General features: G+C 40.0%; 1 protein-coding gene across 1 annotated transcript in view; it reads right to left on the reverse strand.

The window, feature by feature from the left end:
* Positions 1-18,811, reverse strand: part of AFF2 (AF4/FMR2 family member 2) — a 628,447-nt gene that overhangs the window by 414,529 nt on the left and 195,107 nt on the right. Inside the window, 1 exon segment of the mRNA XM_040442199.1 lies at positions 13,274-14,161. Within this exon segment, the coding sequence (XP_040298133.1) occupies positions 13,274-14,161 (888 nt within the window).

Genomic DNA, 18,811 nt, shown 5'->3' on the forward strand with positions numbered 1-18,811 from the left:
CCATCACAAGAGTGTATAAAAAGGGCGACAAGGGGCACCCTTGACGCGTTCCATTCCGAATCTCAAAAGGGGCAGACAGAAGTCCATTAACACGAACACAGGCTGAAGGGGAGGAGTAAAGAGCTAATATCCGATGGATCATTTTGTCTCCTAAGCCAATGTGGCGCAGGGTTTCCTCCAAGAACCGCCAGCTTACCCTATCAAACGCCTTCTCAGCCCTCTCCTATAGAGGTGAATGGACATCTCCATGTGGCTGCTGCAAATCTTAATAAAAAGATTAAGGATGGGAGATGGCCGCCCCATAAAAATGTACAGAAAATAGAATAAAATATATAACATTAGAATATAATGACAGACATGAAAAAATAATTATCAGTCTGGTTTTCAGTAGTACTTAGGGCTACTTGCATGTTCCGGGGGATTTATCTACTGGTTCACATTACCATGATGCTTTTGTTTGTGTGACATCAATGTGCATTTTCCAACCCTTTTGTCTTGTCCCTTGTTGAACCTGGAAGGGAAACTCATCAGACACTACTCGTAAGGGAGGCACCAGGGAAAAAAAGGGAGAGGTTCCAAGGCGGGTGCTGTGCCTTTTGTAATATGCACTGACCTATGTCTCATCTTTATTTGTGAGGGCAGGATCCACAATCCATCTTTGCATTGATATATAATTTTATACTATAAGATGTACTCGGCGCAATATCTACCATAGTACGTAGGTGTAGATAAATACATGCTTTCAGCAAATAAAATGTCAGAATTGAGAAGCTGTGATGAAAATTGAAAAGACAGTTTAAAGTAATATTGATAAAATTCGGTGTGTGGGAAGTCAAACACTGGGCTTATATATGGATCTGTGATTTGCACACAATTTCCAGTCTCCTCTTTGTTCTGTAAATATTCAGAGATTCTTCAGTGCCCAACATGATGTCTGAAACAACACACATGGATCGATACTGTCATCATAAGGCAGAAACACTAAGATCCTATTATCTTCCTTAAGGGATTTGTTATGCAGGTACAGCAAGAGATACGGTTATATATAACTATAAACCATCCTAAATCAATACACAATACAGCAAAAAAAAAAAGCTATTCACTTGTACTTGTGCCCTTATGACAATGAAGAGTGTAGTGACAGCAGAACATTTACTTAACCATACCACTATAGATCTCCCTGGTTAATTGTGTTCTATTCTCGATATTTGCGACTCCTACTATTTTACTACTGATTTGTAATAAGCTATGCATTCAATCCAAAAATTACATAAAATGTTACTGATTATAATACTAATTGCAATTTTACAGTTAATATGGTGATATAGTCTAATTTGGCAAAACAGTAGAGGTTGGTCAAAAATGTGGGTACCAAGAAGTACTGCTCAATGAGACTAGAAACTGTGCATATTGTATACATATCCTGAGATTGCGCCTTGGCTAACCCAAGTGCCATACAAAAAGGTGCAAATGGATGTAGTTTACTGCTGTAAGTCCTCTCCAAAAAGAGAAGGGCACCCATAAACCTTTTCCTCACCCTCCAGTTTAGAAGTTCCTTCATGACCTGGGGTGGATTACCTTCATATGCTGCAGCTTAGGAAGAGCCAGTCTTGATCTAGACTTTAGCTTCTCAGCAGTCATCAATTGAAGGTTTTGACTCCACCAGAAGGGGGAGCCAAGTTGCAGAGGGTAAGGACTGTGATGGCTTTATACAACTCCCTAAATGTTCAGGAGGGAAACCCAAATGGATTTCACACCTTCAAAAGGTCCAAGTGACTAACAACACTTGAAATTTAACACATAGTGACATATAAAATAGATAAAAGTGCAGAGGTCAGCTGACCTAGTATACTGGTTGGTGGGCATAAAACCTGCTTATATTTAGGTCAGCCATGATCAAGTTAAGTTGGTTTGCTATCCCTAAAAGATCATCAGGTGCCCACTTATGCCTCTTAAAGTAATCCACAGAAAATGCTACAGGACACTTCAAAATATTGCTTCACTTTTTTTTATTAAATCCTTCTTTGAAAATCACAGGTAGCAAAAGCATAAAATCTGCATAGTCCAAAGGTTAAACAAAAGTCCAAAATTTCATACTGGTAACCCACAGGGAGACAAGGTGGCGGTGTGATCACAAACAGATGAGTCCGCGCCCTTTCAAACTACCTAAGCCAATGGCATCGATCAAGAGGCTCTGAGTCACTTGGGTCTAAACCTATAGTGTACCTGTCCAGTACCAATGGCTCATCAATAGTCCAATAACTCAACAGCATAAGACATCTGTTAAGAATACTTTCCCTTAGCCAAAAACCCAAGAGGCTATGGTTAACGTATCACAAGGCTTCATTGAGCAAATGTTTAACCTCAGCATGTCCTTAAAGCATAGCTCCATTTCACAGCTCCATCTGATCACTCACTATAATCCATGACAAAGCTTTCCTTGGCTAAAGGAGTGATTCGAAAGAACTCTCTTCCCATCCAATTACAACCCAATTGACAACAGTGGTACTTGGCAGCTCATTAATAGACTCCTATAAAGTGGCATATAACACATCTGGGATCATTTAAGCTGTTTGCTTTACATTCCCTCAAAGTAGGACTGAAATAAAGTTTCACTTCAATTACTATATAAACAATTGAAATCTTAAAACATGGGTTACTGAAGGGATATACCAGCTTTAGCACATACATGTTATTCTTTTAATGATGTTATATAGTTTTCTATTGTATTTTCTGTAACAAATCCTTGTTTCGAAAGATCTGTTTCCCGTGATTCATTAGGAATGTTCAGTGTTAACTTTCGAGGAATAAAAATCTGTCCTGTTCATGTGATGAACACATAACGTGTTACAATACCGTTGTCAGAAGTCTCTCATTTAACAACTGGGAGTAAACAATGAATGACAGCAAGCAGAAAGCATATTGAAAAATTATAAAACTTACGCAAAAAAAATGTGCGTTTGTAGCATGCCGACATTATTTGCATACTACGGCAGTCATTGCAAAGCTACTGGTGCACAATTTGCATAGCACATTGAACAAAAGTTTGGTGTATTAAACAAACAGATATTTGGTGCTTACTAAATCTGTATATTTGGGGAAACCGGAATACATTTTTAAAGGGGTTCTCTGGACTCAAAAAAAAACTGCTAGCCTTCTGACCTATTGTGGAAAGATAGTCTGGTCAGTACTTACCCCTCCATTGGGCTACTGATTAAATCATCTTTGGTGTGTTCAGACTTGCTGTGGACTCTACCGCTTAGATTTCGACTGGATGTGTTCCTGAGTCTTCCTGTTCAGCTCCATACTGTAAATGCAGCTGAACAGAAAGACTCAGGAACACATTGGGGGACATTTACTACAACCCTTACCCCACTATTGTGGCATAAAAACAGTCACACATTATGGTGCACGCTATATGTGCACCATAATTTGCGACTTTTTAGGGTTCTGGTCACTTTTCCGAAATGGTGAGAAAAAGTGGTGGGGCTTAGCGCGAGGATGGGGGGATGATGGGCTAGCATGGGCTGCCGGATTTGTTATAACTTTCGCCAGAAAGTGGCGTAAGTCATAGCTGAAGTCATCTGCATCTGCCTCTCAATAAATTAGGTAGATATCCCACCAGTGCACGGAGATCAAGACTGGTGTAGGGTACACTAGTCTTAATGTCTCTCATTCAGTTGGAACCTGAGCGGAAGGAGCCTGCAGCTAGTCTTAGTGCAGGAGTGAGTACTAACCAGGAGTAATTACTATCTTCCCACAACTTTTCAGAAGTCTAGATAACCACTTATGAAAATGTGCATAGATAGATACAAAGAGGTCCTCTAAAATTATGGTTCAGGCAACTCAATGCCTCAACCTTTCACTACCAACAAAGTAAAGTGTTCTACTGTGAGTGTTTTTATATTCATGATAAATAATAGTCATGCTACCTACAGTAAAAAGTACATATAATTTTTAAACAAAAATCCCAATCCTTCTTTAGGCAGCTGTAGATGTGTAGTAGATATAGTGCAGCCAGAATTGTGACCTACTTCCTTCCTCCCTCTCCCCTCTCATAGCACTGACACTGAAGGTAAAATCTTGCTGCTGCTTCTCCCTCCTCTCCTTCCAGCCTGGCTACCATTTACAATCTTACTGTCTTATAGTAAGATGTTGTCACACTAAATGTGTTTGTCCTGTGTCTTTTGATTATTACAAGATGATGAACTCGGTGGTGAGAAAAGGGACGGGGGTTACTGCTTGGGGGGGAGGGTGTTAGCTCGAGAAACTGGATTAATATATAGCTCAAGTCTACGCAAGCCATTCTACACCTGCCGTAGATTTAAGTTTCTGGAGCACGAATTGCCAGAGATGCAACAGAGATATTTGCCTCTTAATAAATTAGGTGCATCTTACGCAGGGGGATCAAGACTGGCCTATGGGAACATATGGGAACACCAGTCTTGATAAATCTTTCACATGGTGTTAAAAATTGTGCAGATTCCTTCAAATGCACAAGAAAAAAAAACTGCAAAGATTTTCAAATGCCATACATCTGTTATATAATGAACTTTACTATCTCTTAACTCCCAGATTTTCTCAGAAGAGAACATAATTAGATATATATTCATTTTGGGAAGTGAACTGAACTGCTGGTTATGGTAAAAAAAAAATTGAGCTTTTAAATGTGATAATGGTTTTTTGAAATCCCTTTGAGCTTTCCAGCAGCGTCTGAAAATCCCGGTCAGTATCTTGGTTTAAGAATGGAAATGAAAGTGCTGAGTCTTCTGGACTATGCCATTGTGGGCTTTCTTCTGTAACAATACAGAGAGATAAGAGGCTAACAAGTGCAAACTTCTAACAGCTCGCTAGTATGCCATAACTTCAACACTGGACGTGTGTGGAAGAAAGACATACATCTCTGCTCCTCTCTTACCTGGAAATTTAAGCAAAAAAAACCCAAAAACCTAATAAAATACTCTACCTGGAAATCTCCATTGATAGCAGATTCTTCTTTATATCTCCAGGTCATAGTCCACAACAAACTCCTTAAATCCTCAAAATCTTTGATAAACAATAAAATAACAAAAAAAAAGAAGAAAATAAAATTCCTGAAATTTTTCTAGCTGGGATGGACTGAATGTTTAGGCCATTTGGAGACGTCTGATCTTCTAAATAGCTGAAGCGGAAACAAAATTTTTATATTCTCCATGTAGAACAGGACACTATATCAATGCTTGAAGGAGGTCTTACTATCTTTGGGCCAAGTGGTCATTTCTAATATGGTCAGCAGTAAGTGACAGAGAGGGGTATTAGGGAGAAGCTGCTTTTAGTGAGAATATTGGGGCTCCACCTCCAAACAGCAGGTCTTTTGGGTTGTAACTGGTGTGCAGTGGTTAGTGCCTTCCAAATGAGGACCAAGGAAAGGCAATAGGAGAACTGGTGACTGGGTCATGGTTTCTGAAGATTCACTGATACACATGAGAAATAAAGGCGACCCTGTCAGGCCCGAACTCATGCAAGACGTATCATAGCACAAAATTGCTGAGAAAGTTAAAGGGGTTGTCTCACTTCCTCAAGTGGCTTTTATTAGGTAGAGAAAGTTAATTGTCTATATTGCAACCTTTGCTGGCTGGATTCATTGTTTCATCACATCATACACTGCTTATTTCCATAGTTACGACCACCCTGTAATCCAGCAGCAGTAGTTGTGCTTAAACACTACAGGAAAAAAGCTCTGGACTTTCTGGTGGCTGGGACCGTGGGAGTGCACATAGGCTAATGCTTTTTCCTATAGTGTGCAAACACGACCACCACTGATGGATAGCAGGGTGGTCATAACCATGGAAACGAGCAATGTATAATGTGATGGAAAACAAATCCAGCCAGCAAAAGAGGCAATATGGATAATAACAATATATTAGTAAGTAGCCTGTATTAACTTTCTCTACATGATAAATGCTATTAGTTGAAGAGAGAGGACCCCTTCAATGATGGCTATTATAGAATGCATAACAGCTTGCCTTTTGTAGGCAATATTAGGCAGATAGGTTTAATGTTATGGATGATCGGTGTATAGTGTAATCAAATTTAGTATCTACATATGGCCCTCTCAGTTCTAAATGGGCCATGGAATGGGACATAGTTTATTTCCCACATATAATAGTACAGTTTAAAAATACATTAAACAGCTCCATTTGTCAACGTTATTATAACCAAGGCCCAATAATGAGCAATATATGCTTTAATATTTCATTCTAAATCTATCAGGTCTCAGTTTTACATTATTACTGCTAATCAATTAAACGTAAAAAAAAAAATCCCACAAATGACTCCACTTGGAATTACAATAATAAAAAGTGTTGTTTAATTTCGCACAATTTTATTCACTTGCCCAAGAGCTGAAATATTCTAAAATTGCATCTTACAGACTTGATGCAGTGTTTCCCGGCTAATTTATTCCCAAGTTAATATGTGTATTAATGCTCTAAAACATTTCTCATTAGCACATGGAAATGATTTAACTTGGTTTATTTGATTAATATAATTTAAGAGCCAGCCCAGTGCTGCAGCATATGTGATGTGCCGGCTGCCTCGACTGAGAACTGTTCTCACGTTTCATTTATCAGTATTCTCAGATGTGGAATTTTAATTTAAAGAGAATCTGTCACCAGGAAAATTCACTGATAAACCTGGGACAATGCCATGTAGGGAGAGCTTAAAAGAATACAGCAATACCTTTCCCTATGTGATCCGTTGCTTTTAAACCATATGCAAATGAGCAGTTAAGCGCACCAAAGGTGGAGCCAAGCCATTCTGCGCACCTTTGCTCCTCCTACTTACTCTGCCAGCCGCTCCCTTTCTTTCTTGACTCACAGGGACATGTTTCTAATCTGGCCCTGGCGAGAAGGAGAGAAAGGGGCCGGCAGAGAAAGCAAGAACAGTGAGGGTTCACAGAATGGCTTGGACTTGTCCTTGGTGCAATTATCTGCTCATTTGCATATGCATTATAAGTACTTTTTCTCCTGAATGAAGCAATAAATCAATATGTGAAATGCACAGTTACATTCAGCTTGTGGTTGGACAACCCCTTCAAAGAATTTTACAGCTGTATGTCGATACAAGGTGATATTATTAGTGTTGAGCAAATCGAAGTCCACAAAGTGAACTTTGATGCGAATCTCAGGATGAATTTGATTCGCCGCAAAGCCGAATTTCCTCGTGCTTCGTGGTAGTGAATGAATTTTACCTGAAATAGTGTAAAAAAAAAAAAAAAAACATACTTACCTCATTCATTTGCTGATGACGGGCTGACCACCGCCATCTTGCACAAATCCTGTGCACAGTGACGTATGACATCACAACGCCAGCCGGCATGATGACGTCATCACGGGCCGCGCAAGATTTTGCACCAGATCTTCAAGCGAGATGGCAGCGGCCGGCCCATCGCAAGCAAATGAATCAAGTAAGCGTGATTTTTTTAATTTTTTTATTTTACACTCTGTTATTTATATCAGATGCCACGATCAGCTATGAACGCGGCATTTGAGGGGCACAATGACGGGGAGATGCACAATCGCCGCTCACTGTCATTGCACCCAAAAAAGAAACGTGCTTCATGATGAAGTAATTTGTCACAAAGCATTTTTATTTTTTTTTTATTCGAGGGGAAGCAGCCGAATCGAATTTTTGAATAATTCGCTCATCTCTAAATATGCAATCTACTGATAATATGTGCACCAATTTCAGTATTCAAGGACAATGCCTGCAGGCAGTGAATGGAGTCATTGCTTCTCACTGCCTGATCTATTGCTGCTCGTAGCAGCGTTCATCATACATTGGGGGTCATTTACTAAAGACTGGCATTTTAATAAAAAGTCTGCTGAAGAAAGATGCATCAAATTTTTTTAGGAGATCCAGGCATCTTAGGAAATGTGTTGCATCTATGATGTCCTGGCACCAGTTATTATTTATGTCAGGTTTGTGGTGTAAATGATAGTAAATGTGTTGGGATACGGTGGCCACGCCCCATTCTGATAGGCCCAACCCATTTTAAAAGAAAGAGGCAAGAGCGGCAAAGAAACACAAAAAGTTACACATTTTTGTGCAAAATAATTAGCAACTTTTGTATGCCATCTATGCCCAAGTGACTTCCAGCATAGATTTTGAAAAATAATGACTTGATACTCAAAGTAAATTCGAAGGTTGCTTCTAATGGGTATGCTTTTGGTGCACTAGAAAATGGAAAGCCCCTTTAATTTCTGAACATTCAAAATTGGGTTTTTACGAGTATTATTGGGAACAATATACAATCTCATTTTATTTAGGTTTAAATATTAGGAAAATGGGTCCTTTCCCCTAACAGACGTCTTTGTTACCTTGCTGGAACAGAAGAAGAGCACTTCGCAGGCAGTGATGGGATTAGCTTTTTTTTACATTAGGAAAAATAGATATATTTCACTGCTAGAGCCACACACATTACATTAACTGTCTGGACTGAATCAATGCAGCCATTTTTTTTGTCAATTTCTGGATATTTTTAATGGAGAATTAGAACGTCTGTCCTTCTAGGCTGAGAGCTACTAAGCTGATCAATAGACACAGTAATAGCCTCATGATTTGAAACACATATAACAAAGCTTATCGTTTGCTGAATATTACAGCCATCAAATAGATCTGAGCAGGAATGTGAAATAAAAGTTCTCTGTATTTCTGGACAAAAGTGGTGATGACAAAAGTAAAATTGATTTGTTTCTCCAGATCAGGGCGGTCTTTATGGAACATATGGTAACTATTTGTTAGTACATTTATGGAAAACCAGCAGAAGAAGACTTGAGAAAATATCAATAAATGTCTGTTGAATTCCGATGTAACCGAAAATTGAATTCATCTTCTTTCCATGATTATTTACGTTACTTCAAAAAAAGGCTTGAAATTAGAATTGTCTCATACTGTACATTTAGGAGATACTATATATCGCAGAAGAGTGCCACAATGTAACGTCATGTACATAGGCCAAGACGTTACCTGAAGCCCCCTGGCCCCAGTGCAAAATCTGTAGCAGTGTTCCCCACCTACCACATGTCATTTATTTTATTGATGTATTCTAGCAGGGGGACCTTAGAGCTTGAGTGCAGCTACTACTTCCAGACCCCCTGTAGCTACATCCCTCTATGTGGACAATTAGGATGGTTGACTTGAGAGGACAGTATAAGCCAATGAAATGTGTGGTAAAAAGCTGCATCGACCAGTCTATCACAACCTTGATTTAATGAAAGGACCCTCAACAATAATTTCCCGTTCCAACTACAAAATAGCTTAGTGCAGGGGCAAGTAAAACATACTCTAATTCTTGTCTAACACTATATTCTGACAGTTCTACCACCCTACGGTCTTCAAAGTTATGCACCATCCAATTATTAAGGTTGGATATTGGAGTCTCCATTTCTCTATCCATCCTAGATTTTATAACTCATCAGTCATGATAAAGAACTAGATTTTACTCTGAAAAACTGCATTTCAGAAAATTATAGTTGTAGAAAGAGCCAGGCATGGGTAGAAGTGTTTACCGGACATCTGCCCTCTGGTTTCTCCTAGTCGGTCTTGACTTGATTGACAGGCCTCTCGCTATACATAAATAAGCAGAGAAATGTCAATCAAGCCAAACAACTTCTTTTTAAGGGGAGATGTTTGAGAAATGGTTCTGGGTGGAGGCTCTGGGATTCAGACCCCCACCACTCTGATATTGATAACTTTTCCTGAGAATAGGTCACCAATATTTAATTCTTAGAAAACCCTTTCAAAGATAATGATTAAAATGTAACAAAAAGCTTTCAAAATTCACAGCAAGTTTTAAAAAAAACAAAACATTTTCATAGTATAGAACAAGAATGAAGGAGAAAATTAGTCCATTTACTCATTCATTTCTCTTGTTCAAAAAATTGCAGCAACACAACAGGAGTTATGGATGAACATTAGACTATTTCTAGTGGCAAACAATTGTTCACTGTACTTTGGCATTGTTTTATGAATGAACTACCTGATGAACAGATATTTTCCTTGTCTTGTACTCATAAGTTATAGAGTAACTCTTCTTTAAGTTCAGATCTAGATTAGGGCCTTTATATTTACAAAGAGTCCATTTTTAACATGAATGTATTCGTTTTGGTGATCTGTCGTCTTTCGTGTACTGTTGTACAGATTTTATAATAAATTTTATGCACACAGGCATGGTATGGCTCCACACATTCAGAGTTGTAAGGAGCTATACATGCATATCTATGGTTGTATACTGCACCTCCCTATACCACTTATACCATAGAGATATTAGGGCATAGTAAGTATCTTTTGGTCATGGATTTAGCAAAAATTGGTATGTTCCATCAAACTTTTCCAACAAACCGTTCTTGTAGCGGTGACTATCTTTGTAATATTATGTCATATGACAGCACATGGCACCATATGATGGCACATGGTGGGATTTAGTGACACATGATTTTCCAGATGGAAAATATTGATGACCTATCTTCAGGACAGGTCATCAATATCTGTTCGGTGGATCGATGCCCAGCACTGCCACGGATTAGCTGTGGCCTCTTCACAGCATACCATACATAGCACTGTTCATTGTGTAGCAGCTGTGCTTGGTACTGCATTACAGGTTCATGGACTTTAACGGTACTGAGCGGCATCTAGGAAGTATGAACAACGAATGTGACATCACTGGCTTAGGATGAGGCTGTAGTGATCAATGGAGCTGTGCAGACTCTTCAAACAGTTGATTGGCAGGGTATCTGGGACTCTGAACCCCACCAATCAAATATTGATGACCTCTCCTGAGGACAGGTCATCATACTTCTGCATTGTCACCAATTTACAACCAAATATGGATCTCTGCTGAGTAAACTCCAGGTTATCTTAAAAATCTATTTCATACATAACCATAGGAGTTTAGTTACTATGACTAAAATTAGTAACTATTTTACTACAGCCCGTTTTTTAAAACAATTTGACCCTCCATTTACCATCACAAAAGCAATCAAAATGTCTAAACATGTTGAAGCAGACAGCAAAGCTGATGTAGCACTCTGAGAAATATTTCATAACACTACAAACGTGCCCGAATTTACTGTTTCCTGCTAAAAGCTTATTATGGGCTGTACAAATACATCACCATAACTGTGCCCATAAACATCCTACAAGGGGCTACAGGCATTAAAAATGCACATTACATCCAGAAAGTCCATCTGACAGTAGCCTTTACTGTTTACTTGATGGGAATAGCGAGAAATCACAGTTTTCATAAAACTCTTCAGAAGTTATTTCAAGTGTTACTGCGAAACACATCAGTCTTTGTTGCACTCTGGAATGCTAATAAATACATGGAGTTTTAAAACAGACCAACACATTATTTACGCTGTATTACTGCAGGAGAAGGAAAATTTGATCTGGGCTGAAAAAGCCTGGTACATTCCTCATAGTTTATTGTGAAGGTAAATATAGTTCTTGAGAGTCAGGAAATATATTTGTGAACAGGATCTTGTTAAATTTTAGTGACTGTAGCACTTTGTTTTTGTCATATTTGTAGATCTCAAAAATAACAAGCTGATGAATATCTCTTTTTGAGAGTATTAGGCTTCATGCACACGACCGTATTTTGTGGTCCTCAAACCATGGATCTGCAAATTACAGGTGACGTCCCTGTTGCATTCATTTTTTTACAGATTGCGTTCCCACCAAATAGCCAATGAGGGAATATTCTAGTGACATTTCATCAATGTCTGTAGTGAGACAATACTATGTAATCTTCTTGCCTATAGATTATGATAGCAGTGATTCCATGGACGAAACCATCTGGGTGATACCATGGGATATGTAGAACCATGAGAATCATTTACCAAAGGCTAGTGTTTTATAACAGTCTTCGATGGGCTTAATTAATGATGATGCACAGGCCTCGTCATAAATTAGGCATATCCTCTGGCAGCCCGTGCACCTAGACTGAAATCTACTGGAGCTCCCAAATGTAAATTTCAGTTATCATTTATGGCAATAAACTGGTGTAAATGATGGCGAGTGAGCCGGGGCTGATTGCCTCATCACTCCCCCTTTTCAGAAAGTGGTGAAGGAGATGTAGAAAACCCACTTACGCTAAAATTAAGCACAATGTCATTCAAAAAGTCACAAACTGGAGGTTTGGCACTTTTTTATGCCAGTTTCTGACATAGTGGATCATAATAAATGACCGGTTATGGGCCAATTTCAATAAATTTAGAAATATACAATATAAAATAGCTTTTCCTTCTCTTTCTATATTTATGATATGATTTAATACAGCTATATAGATAAGGTTGTCTTAAAAGAGTTGCCCAAGATGAGAAGCAATGGGCTTATTTTTTTTATAAACAGTTCCTTTCTTTTCCATGGGTGGGATCTGATGTGATTACTCAGTCCCATTCAGTTGAATAGGCTTAGTTGCAAAACAAGACACGCCCTATGAGCAAGACTGCCTGTTTCTGATAAAAAAAAGCAGCAAACAATTTTTCTATAATCATACAACCCTCTAATGTTCAGATAAAGAAACTATAATTTTATGTTGGGTGTGCCTGGTTTGGCTTGGCTTTTAGAATTCAATAACTATATTTGCCAGTTTAACTGTCCTGATGACAACTTTCTCTTAACAGTATTCTTAACCAGGGGTGTAGCTAAAGGGTCATGGGCCCTGAGTCAAGAGTTCAGCTTGGGCCCCCTTTCCTCGTTGCTTTGTGGCCAGGGGTAGGGGAGCCCATAGCCTTCATGCTGCCTGAAGCAAAAATTGAAATAACACCCCTTCCCCCCATACCAAATTCTTGACCTAACCTCTTCCCTCCAGCCAGAGGTGTAACTTGACTAGCATGCACTTTCTATAATACCGGTGTCTTCTTATGGAACACAAGGGTCTAGAGGTCCCCTCAGGCTCCTGGGCCCTGTAGCAAATGCTACCTCTGCACCCCCTATAGCAATGTCCCTATTCTTAACTAAAAAGAGTTTGCCAAATCGTGGCCATCTATCAAATTGTGAAGATGCATGTATTGTAAAATTATTTTCATGTAACCTGAAATCTTGACAAAAAGTGCTTTATAGAATTGTTAATGTTATATTGTTGTATTTATGCTGTGTGTTTTTTTTAATGACTTTTATATGAATTCATAAATGTATAAACCAAGTTTTAAGGAAACACACAATAATACACTGGACACCAAACCATAATTTGTACAATACAAGATAGGGTATGATAAAGATCAGAACTTACTTCACTTGTTTGTGGTATACTAAGTTTTGGCAATTTGTTCTTGCTGACTGGTACATTGACCTTTCCATCCAATATTGCTCCAAATGGTTGGCTGTTATATCCATCTTCAATTTCTGTTGGTGGCTTTAATTCAGGGGAGTCATTTGGTACTTGGTCCTGACCATCCATTGGCCTCACATACGCAGTAGGCTTTTGCTGAACCATATTTGTCTTACTGTGAAGTCCTGGAGGAAAGTTTTGCGAGGAAAGGCCATTGCCTGCCAGTAAGAGTGATGTAGATGGGAGAGGAGATATAGAGCCATGCAGTGAAAATTCTAAATCAACTGGTGACTTAGAATGACTATTTTCTTTGTAAGAGTGTTCTCCGCTTAATGTCTTTGAGTGATTATGTCTTCTTAAATGAGAAGAGGAAGCTGCTGGAGCTGGCTCATCAACAACACTTACACTTTTATGCTGGTCATTTTGGCAGCTGTATAGGTCTTCATATCTTATCTGTGACAGATCAAGTGAAGAACTGTGTTTGGACCGGCTTGGTTGACTGCTGGCTTGACTGGACTGAGTACAACTGGGATTATGACCACTAAGAGGCCAGTCTGTTCTTGATTTTCTAGTTCCTTCATGCCCCAGAGTAGAAATTGGTCCCAGTCCTGAAGGTGGAGGCATTGAGGAGGAGGGATGGCTACTACTTTGGTGGCACTGTGCCACCCTATTTCTTTGTTCTGGGAAAAAGGTCTGCTCGTTCTTTTCAACTGGTGTTTGAGGAACAGAGTTCTTGGGAATTCCTACAAGATGACTCTGGTTGGAGTGATTGGTTAATAGATCTTTCATTTCATCATAGTTTCCTAATGTGTTCTGGAGTCGGTTTGCAAGAGCGTCTCCTTTATTTGTCTGCATTTTAAAAAGAAGGAAATACATTTGTCATTTTCTGCATTTCTAAATTCTTTAAGGCTAGGTTTACATCTGCAGTGCTTTTCCGTTTTCTCATCAACTATAATGGGGTATGTTGGGTTTCTGTTCCAGTTTCTATCCCTCTGGTGGACAAATTACCAAATGCATTCAGAGGTATTTTGTCCTGCTTTTTGCTCCACCACAGATATAAACCTAGCCTGACCAACATATTTTCAAGCTGCAATGCTCCCTCTTTATAACACCCTCTCAAAACCAGATTATAGGGATATACATTCAAATGAATGAATTTGAATACAGTATTTAAACATTAAATAAATACAGCAGACCTACTCTGCATCCTACATACACACAGATTTACCATAGAGGATATGTAAAGAGGTTACATGGTATCAGAATGGACTTCCTGATATTTTTTTTAAATCATTAATGGAAATATGTCACCATGATATTGGACTACTATCTTCAGTAATACATGAGTAGTACTGTAGATAAGGATAGTGCTGAGTGAGTCGAAGTATCCAAAGTGGTCTTTGATCAGAATTTCAGGGAAAATTCGATTTGTCCTGAAGCTGAATTTCCTTATTCTTCATGGTAATGAATCAATTTTCCCTGAAATGGGTTAAAAAATACATTCTCACCTCATGAGCGCAAAGAGGCCGTCGCGGCTGTCTTGATTGAAGATCCCGCAGGAATCTTGTGCGCGGTGATGTATGACGTCACCACACCAGCAAACACGATGACGTCATCATACCACTCAAGATTTTATGTGGGATCTTAAAACAAGATGGCCACGGTGGCTTCTTTGTGCTCAAACGGATCAGGTATGTATTATTTTTTTTAACTCCTGAAAGGCTTCATTTTTCATCTCAGATGCTGAGATCAGCGATGATAATGGCATCTGAGGGGTTCAATAACAGAGGAAGGCGCAATCGCCATTCCCCTTCATTGCACCTCCAACTTACAAAAAAATGCTCTTTGTGACCAAGTAATTGGTCACAAAGCAAATTTCTTTTTGAAATTCGACAAAGCAGCTGAATCAAAGCTTCCATAACTTCACTCATCTCTAGATAAAAAATCTGGAATTTTTCCTACCGCTCCTTATTCCTGCAGTGTTACGGTTTAAAGCTTCACTGAAGTAGTGTCGGGACTCCTGTGCATGCACACGAGTCCTCTCCACAGCAGTCCTGTGATTTTTTTTTTTCTAGAGCAGTTTTCAGTGTTGACAGCGGGGGAACAGAGGCCAGTAAGAAAATAAAAATGGCAATCTAGACTTATGTGCAGAAGTACTCATATATTACTGCAGATATTAGTCCAGGATTACGTTGACAGATTCCCTTTAAAAGCGAAATGCCAATCAAACATTTCTGTAGCTGATGGCAATCCCCAAACTCCAGAGCAGGTGAACACAGTAGACAGTATGGAATTCAAGAGTCATTGGCTTGGAGTTTGGAGAACACCATAAACAACAGGAATGTTAGGGCTCTTTCACACTTGCGTTGTCCGGATCCGTCGAGCACTCTATTTGCCGGAGGTGCCCGCCGGATCCGTAACAACGCAAGTGAACTGAAAGCATTTGAAGACGGATCCATCTTCAAAATGCGTTCAGTGTTACTATGGCACCCAGGACGCTATTAAAGTCCTGGCTGCCATAGTAGTAGTGGGGAGCGGGGGAGCAGTATACTTACAGTCCGTGCGGCTCCCGGGGCTCTCCAGAATGACGTCAGGGCGCCCCATGCGCATGGATGACGTGATACATGCGACACGTCATCCATGCGCGTGGGGCGCCCTGACGTCACTCTGAAGCGCCCCGGGAGCCGCGCGGACGGTAAGTATACTGCTCCCCCGCTCCCCACTACACTTTACCATGGCAAACAGGACTGGAAGCCATGGTAACCATTCAGAAAAAGCTAAAAGTCGGATCCGGTAATGCGCCGAAACGACGCTTAGCTTAAGGCCGGATCCGGATTAATGCCTTTCAATGGGCATTAATTCCAGATCCGGCCTTGCGGCAAGTGTTCAGGATTTTTGGCCGGAGCAAAAAGCGCAGCATGCTGCGGTATTTTCTCCGGCCAAAAAACGTTCCGTTCCGGAACTTAAGGCATCCTGATGCATCCTGAACGGATTTCTCTCCATTCAGAATGCATTGGGATAATCCTGATCAGGATTCTTCCGGCATAGAGCCCGACAATGGAACTCTATGCCGGAACCCAACAACGCAAGTGTGAAAGAGCCCTTAGATTAGCAGTTGGCTTATTAAAACCAGGCAAATGATTATTAAAGGGATTGTGCCCAGATCATCAATGTTAGCTTGGATGGGCTCCAACTCCCAGCTCGATAGTGTGAACGCTCAGTCATTATCAATGTTTTCCTGCACGTCATCTTAATTGTAGTGGTGGTGTAATTATAGTTACTTCTCCCATTCCAATGGCCTTTTCAAACAACTGGTATGTGGGGATGTCAGGAGTCAGACTTTCACTGATCTGATGCTGGTGACCTATCCTGAGGTTAGGCATCAATATCCTGACACTGCCACAACCCTTTTAAGTCCGCTAGTAATCTATACAATCTGATACCAGTGAAGTGGATGGAGCCACTCTGTAATTTTCATTAAGATATCAATAAATTGACCTTTTTGTATATTAGAAAATAAATAGGTTACATTTTCTGGCAACAAACATAGCTAGAACCATTTCTATTTCAAACCCTGGTAGATTTGCCCCATAATGCCCCAACACCTTCAGGAAAGAACTTTTAATATTACCTAATAGAGTCATAACGGAGTATAGGAAAAAAAGGCTGCATACCGCAAACAGCCCTTTAATGCTCGGTTAGGGTCTTTACCTGCAGCACTTGCTCTCATTAACTTCTTATCAGACATTTTGTAATGCATTCACCTAAATAGAACCTGTCATCAGAAAAGGTGTCAGCAGACATCTAGTGATATAAGTAAGCATAAAGGGGGAGATTTATCAAACTGGTGTAAACTGGCTTAGTTGATTCCACCTTTCATTTTCCAAAGGAGCTGTGAAAAATGAAAGGTGGAATCTGATTAGTTGCTATGGGCAACTAAGCCAGTTCTACTTTACACCAGTTTGATAAATCTCCCACAAAATGTATATCACAGGGTAGATAATAAAACTGCACAGATTGTGTAGAGAAAATCTCTTTCCTTCATGCATGATGCATTCGCCACTGAACTTGCACACACTATAAAAGGAGATATTTAAGTACTGGCCTACTAGGACCTTACTTCAAAATTACTTCCACAAAGAACTTGCAGTGAAACCTCTGAGATGGCTACCTAAAATTATATTAAAAAGTGGCCTTCTAGGGGTGGGTATGCATTACACATGGTGGGCCCTGAAAATCTGTCCCAAATAATCCAGTCTGGTTAAGGAAGTTCCTGAAAATCTGTCACAAGAAGTCCAGTCTGGTTAAGGGAGTTGTCTTCTCAGAGGGGAGGTTTCACTATATTTCTGCATGGTGTGCCTTACTCTCTCTCTGTGTCTCTCAGTGGGAAGCAGAAAAGTGTAACAATGGGAGGTAATTGACACTAAAGGACAGGGATAAGAGGGGAAGGGGACATCATAGGAGAACTCAAGGAACAGATATAATCATCCAACTTAAAAAGGAGTCAGGGAGACCAGACTGCAGCCATATGAGATATTAATTTTAACACATAGATCTTAAGGCTCCCATACACATTAGTGTATCATTGACCAAATCCGCCGAGAATGGCAGGTTCGGCTGACAGCTTGATTTGCATGGAGAGCTCCCAACCCTACGGATGATGTTGGGAGAGAGAAGGGTCAGGTTGAATTAATATTTTCACCCAATCCTTATGTTCTCCCAGGTGATAAGCTTCAGAGATGTCTGGCAGAGGCTTTCTCCCTTCTCCCCAAAGTTATGAGGAAGTTGGGAGAGACACCTGTCAGCTGAAGGGCCATTCTCCTGCCTTTAGTCTTGAGAGAACAGACATTAAGAGGGTTAGTATGGCTACTTTCACTCTAGCGTTTTTCGTAGATCCGTCATGGATCTGCAAAAACGCTTTCGTTACAATAATACAACCGCATGTAAACGTCATAAATGGATCCGGTTGTATTATGTCTTCTATAGCCATGACATATCCGTCTTGAACACCATTGAAAGTCAATAGGGGACGGATCCGTTTTCTATTGTGCCAGATTGTGTCAGAGAAAACAGATCCGTCCCCATTGACTTACATTGTGTGCCAGGACGGATTCGTTTGGCTCTGTTTCGTCAGGCGGACGGCAAAACGCTGCAGGCAACATTTTGGTGTCCGCCTCCAGAGCGGAATGGTGACTGAACGGAGGCAAACTGATGCATTCTGAGCGGATCCTTTTCCATTCAGAATGCATTAGGGCAAAACTGATCCGTTTTGGACCGCATATGAGAGCCCTGAAACGGATCTCACAAACGGAAAGCCAAAATGCCAGTGTGAAATTAGCCTAAGTCCTGCATTTTACTTCAGTCTTTGAAATCTCCTGCGCTGCCGGACAATGCACCTAATTTATGACAAGGCACAGGCCTTACCATATATTTGGCGCATTGTCTGCCAGGTCGTACTCAGAGCTGCCATATATTTCTCTTCAAATGACAAATTAGATA

Source organism: Bufo bufo, chromosome 8, assembly GCF_905171765.1.
Source record: "Bufo bufo chromosome 8, aBufBuf1.1, whole genome shotgun sequence".
Taxonomy (NCBI): domain Eukaryota; kingdom Metazoa; phylum Chordata; class Amphibia; order Anura; family Bufonidae; genus Bufo; species Bufo bufo.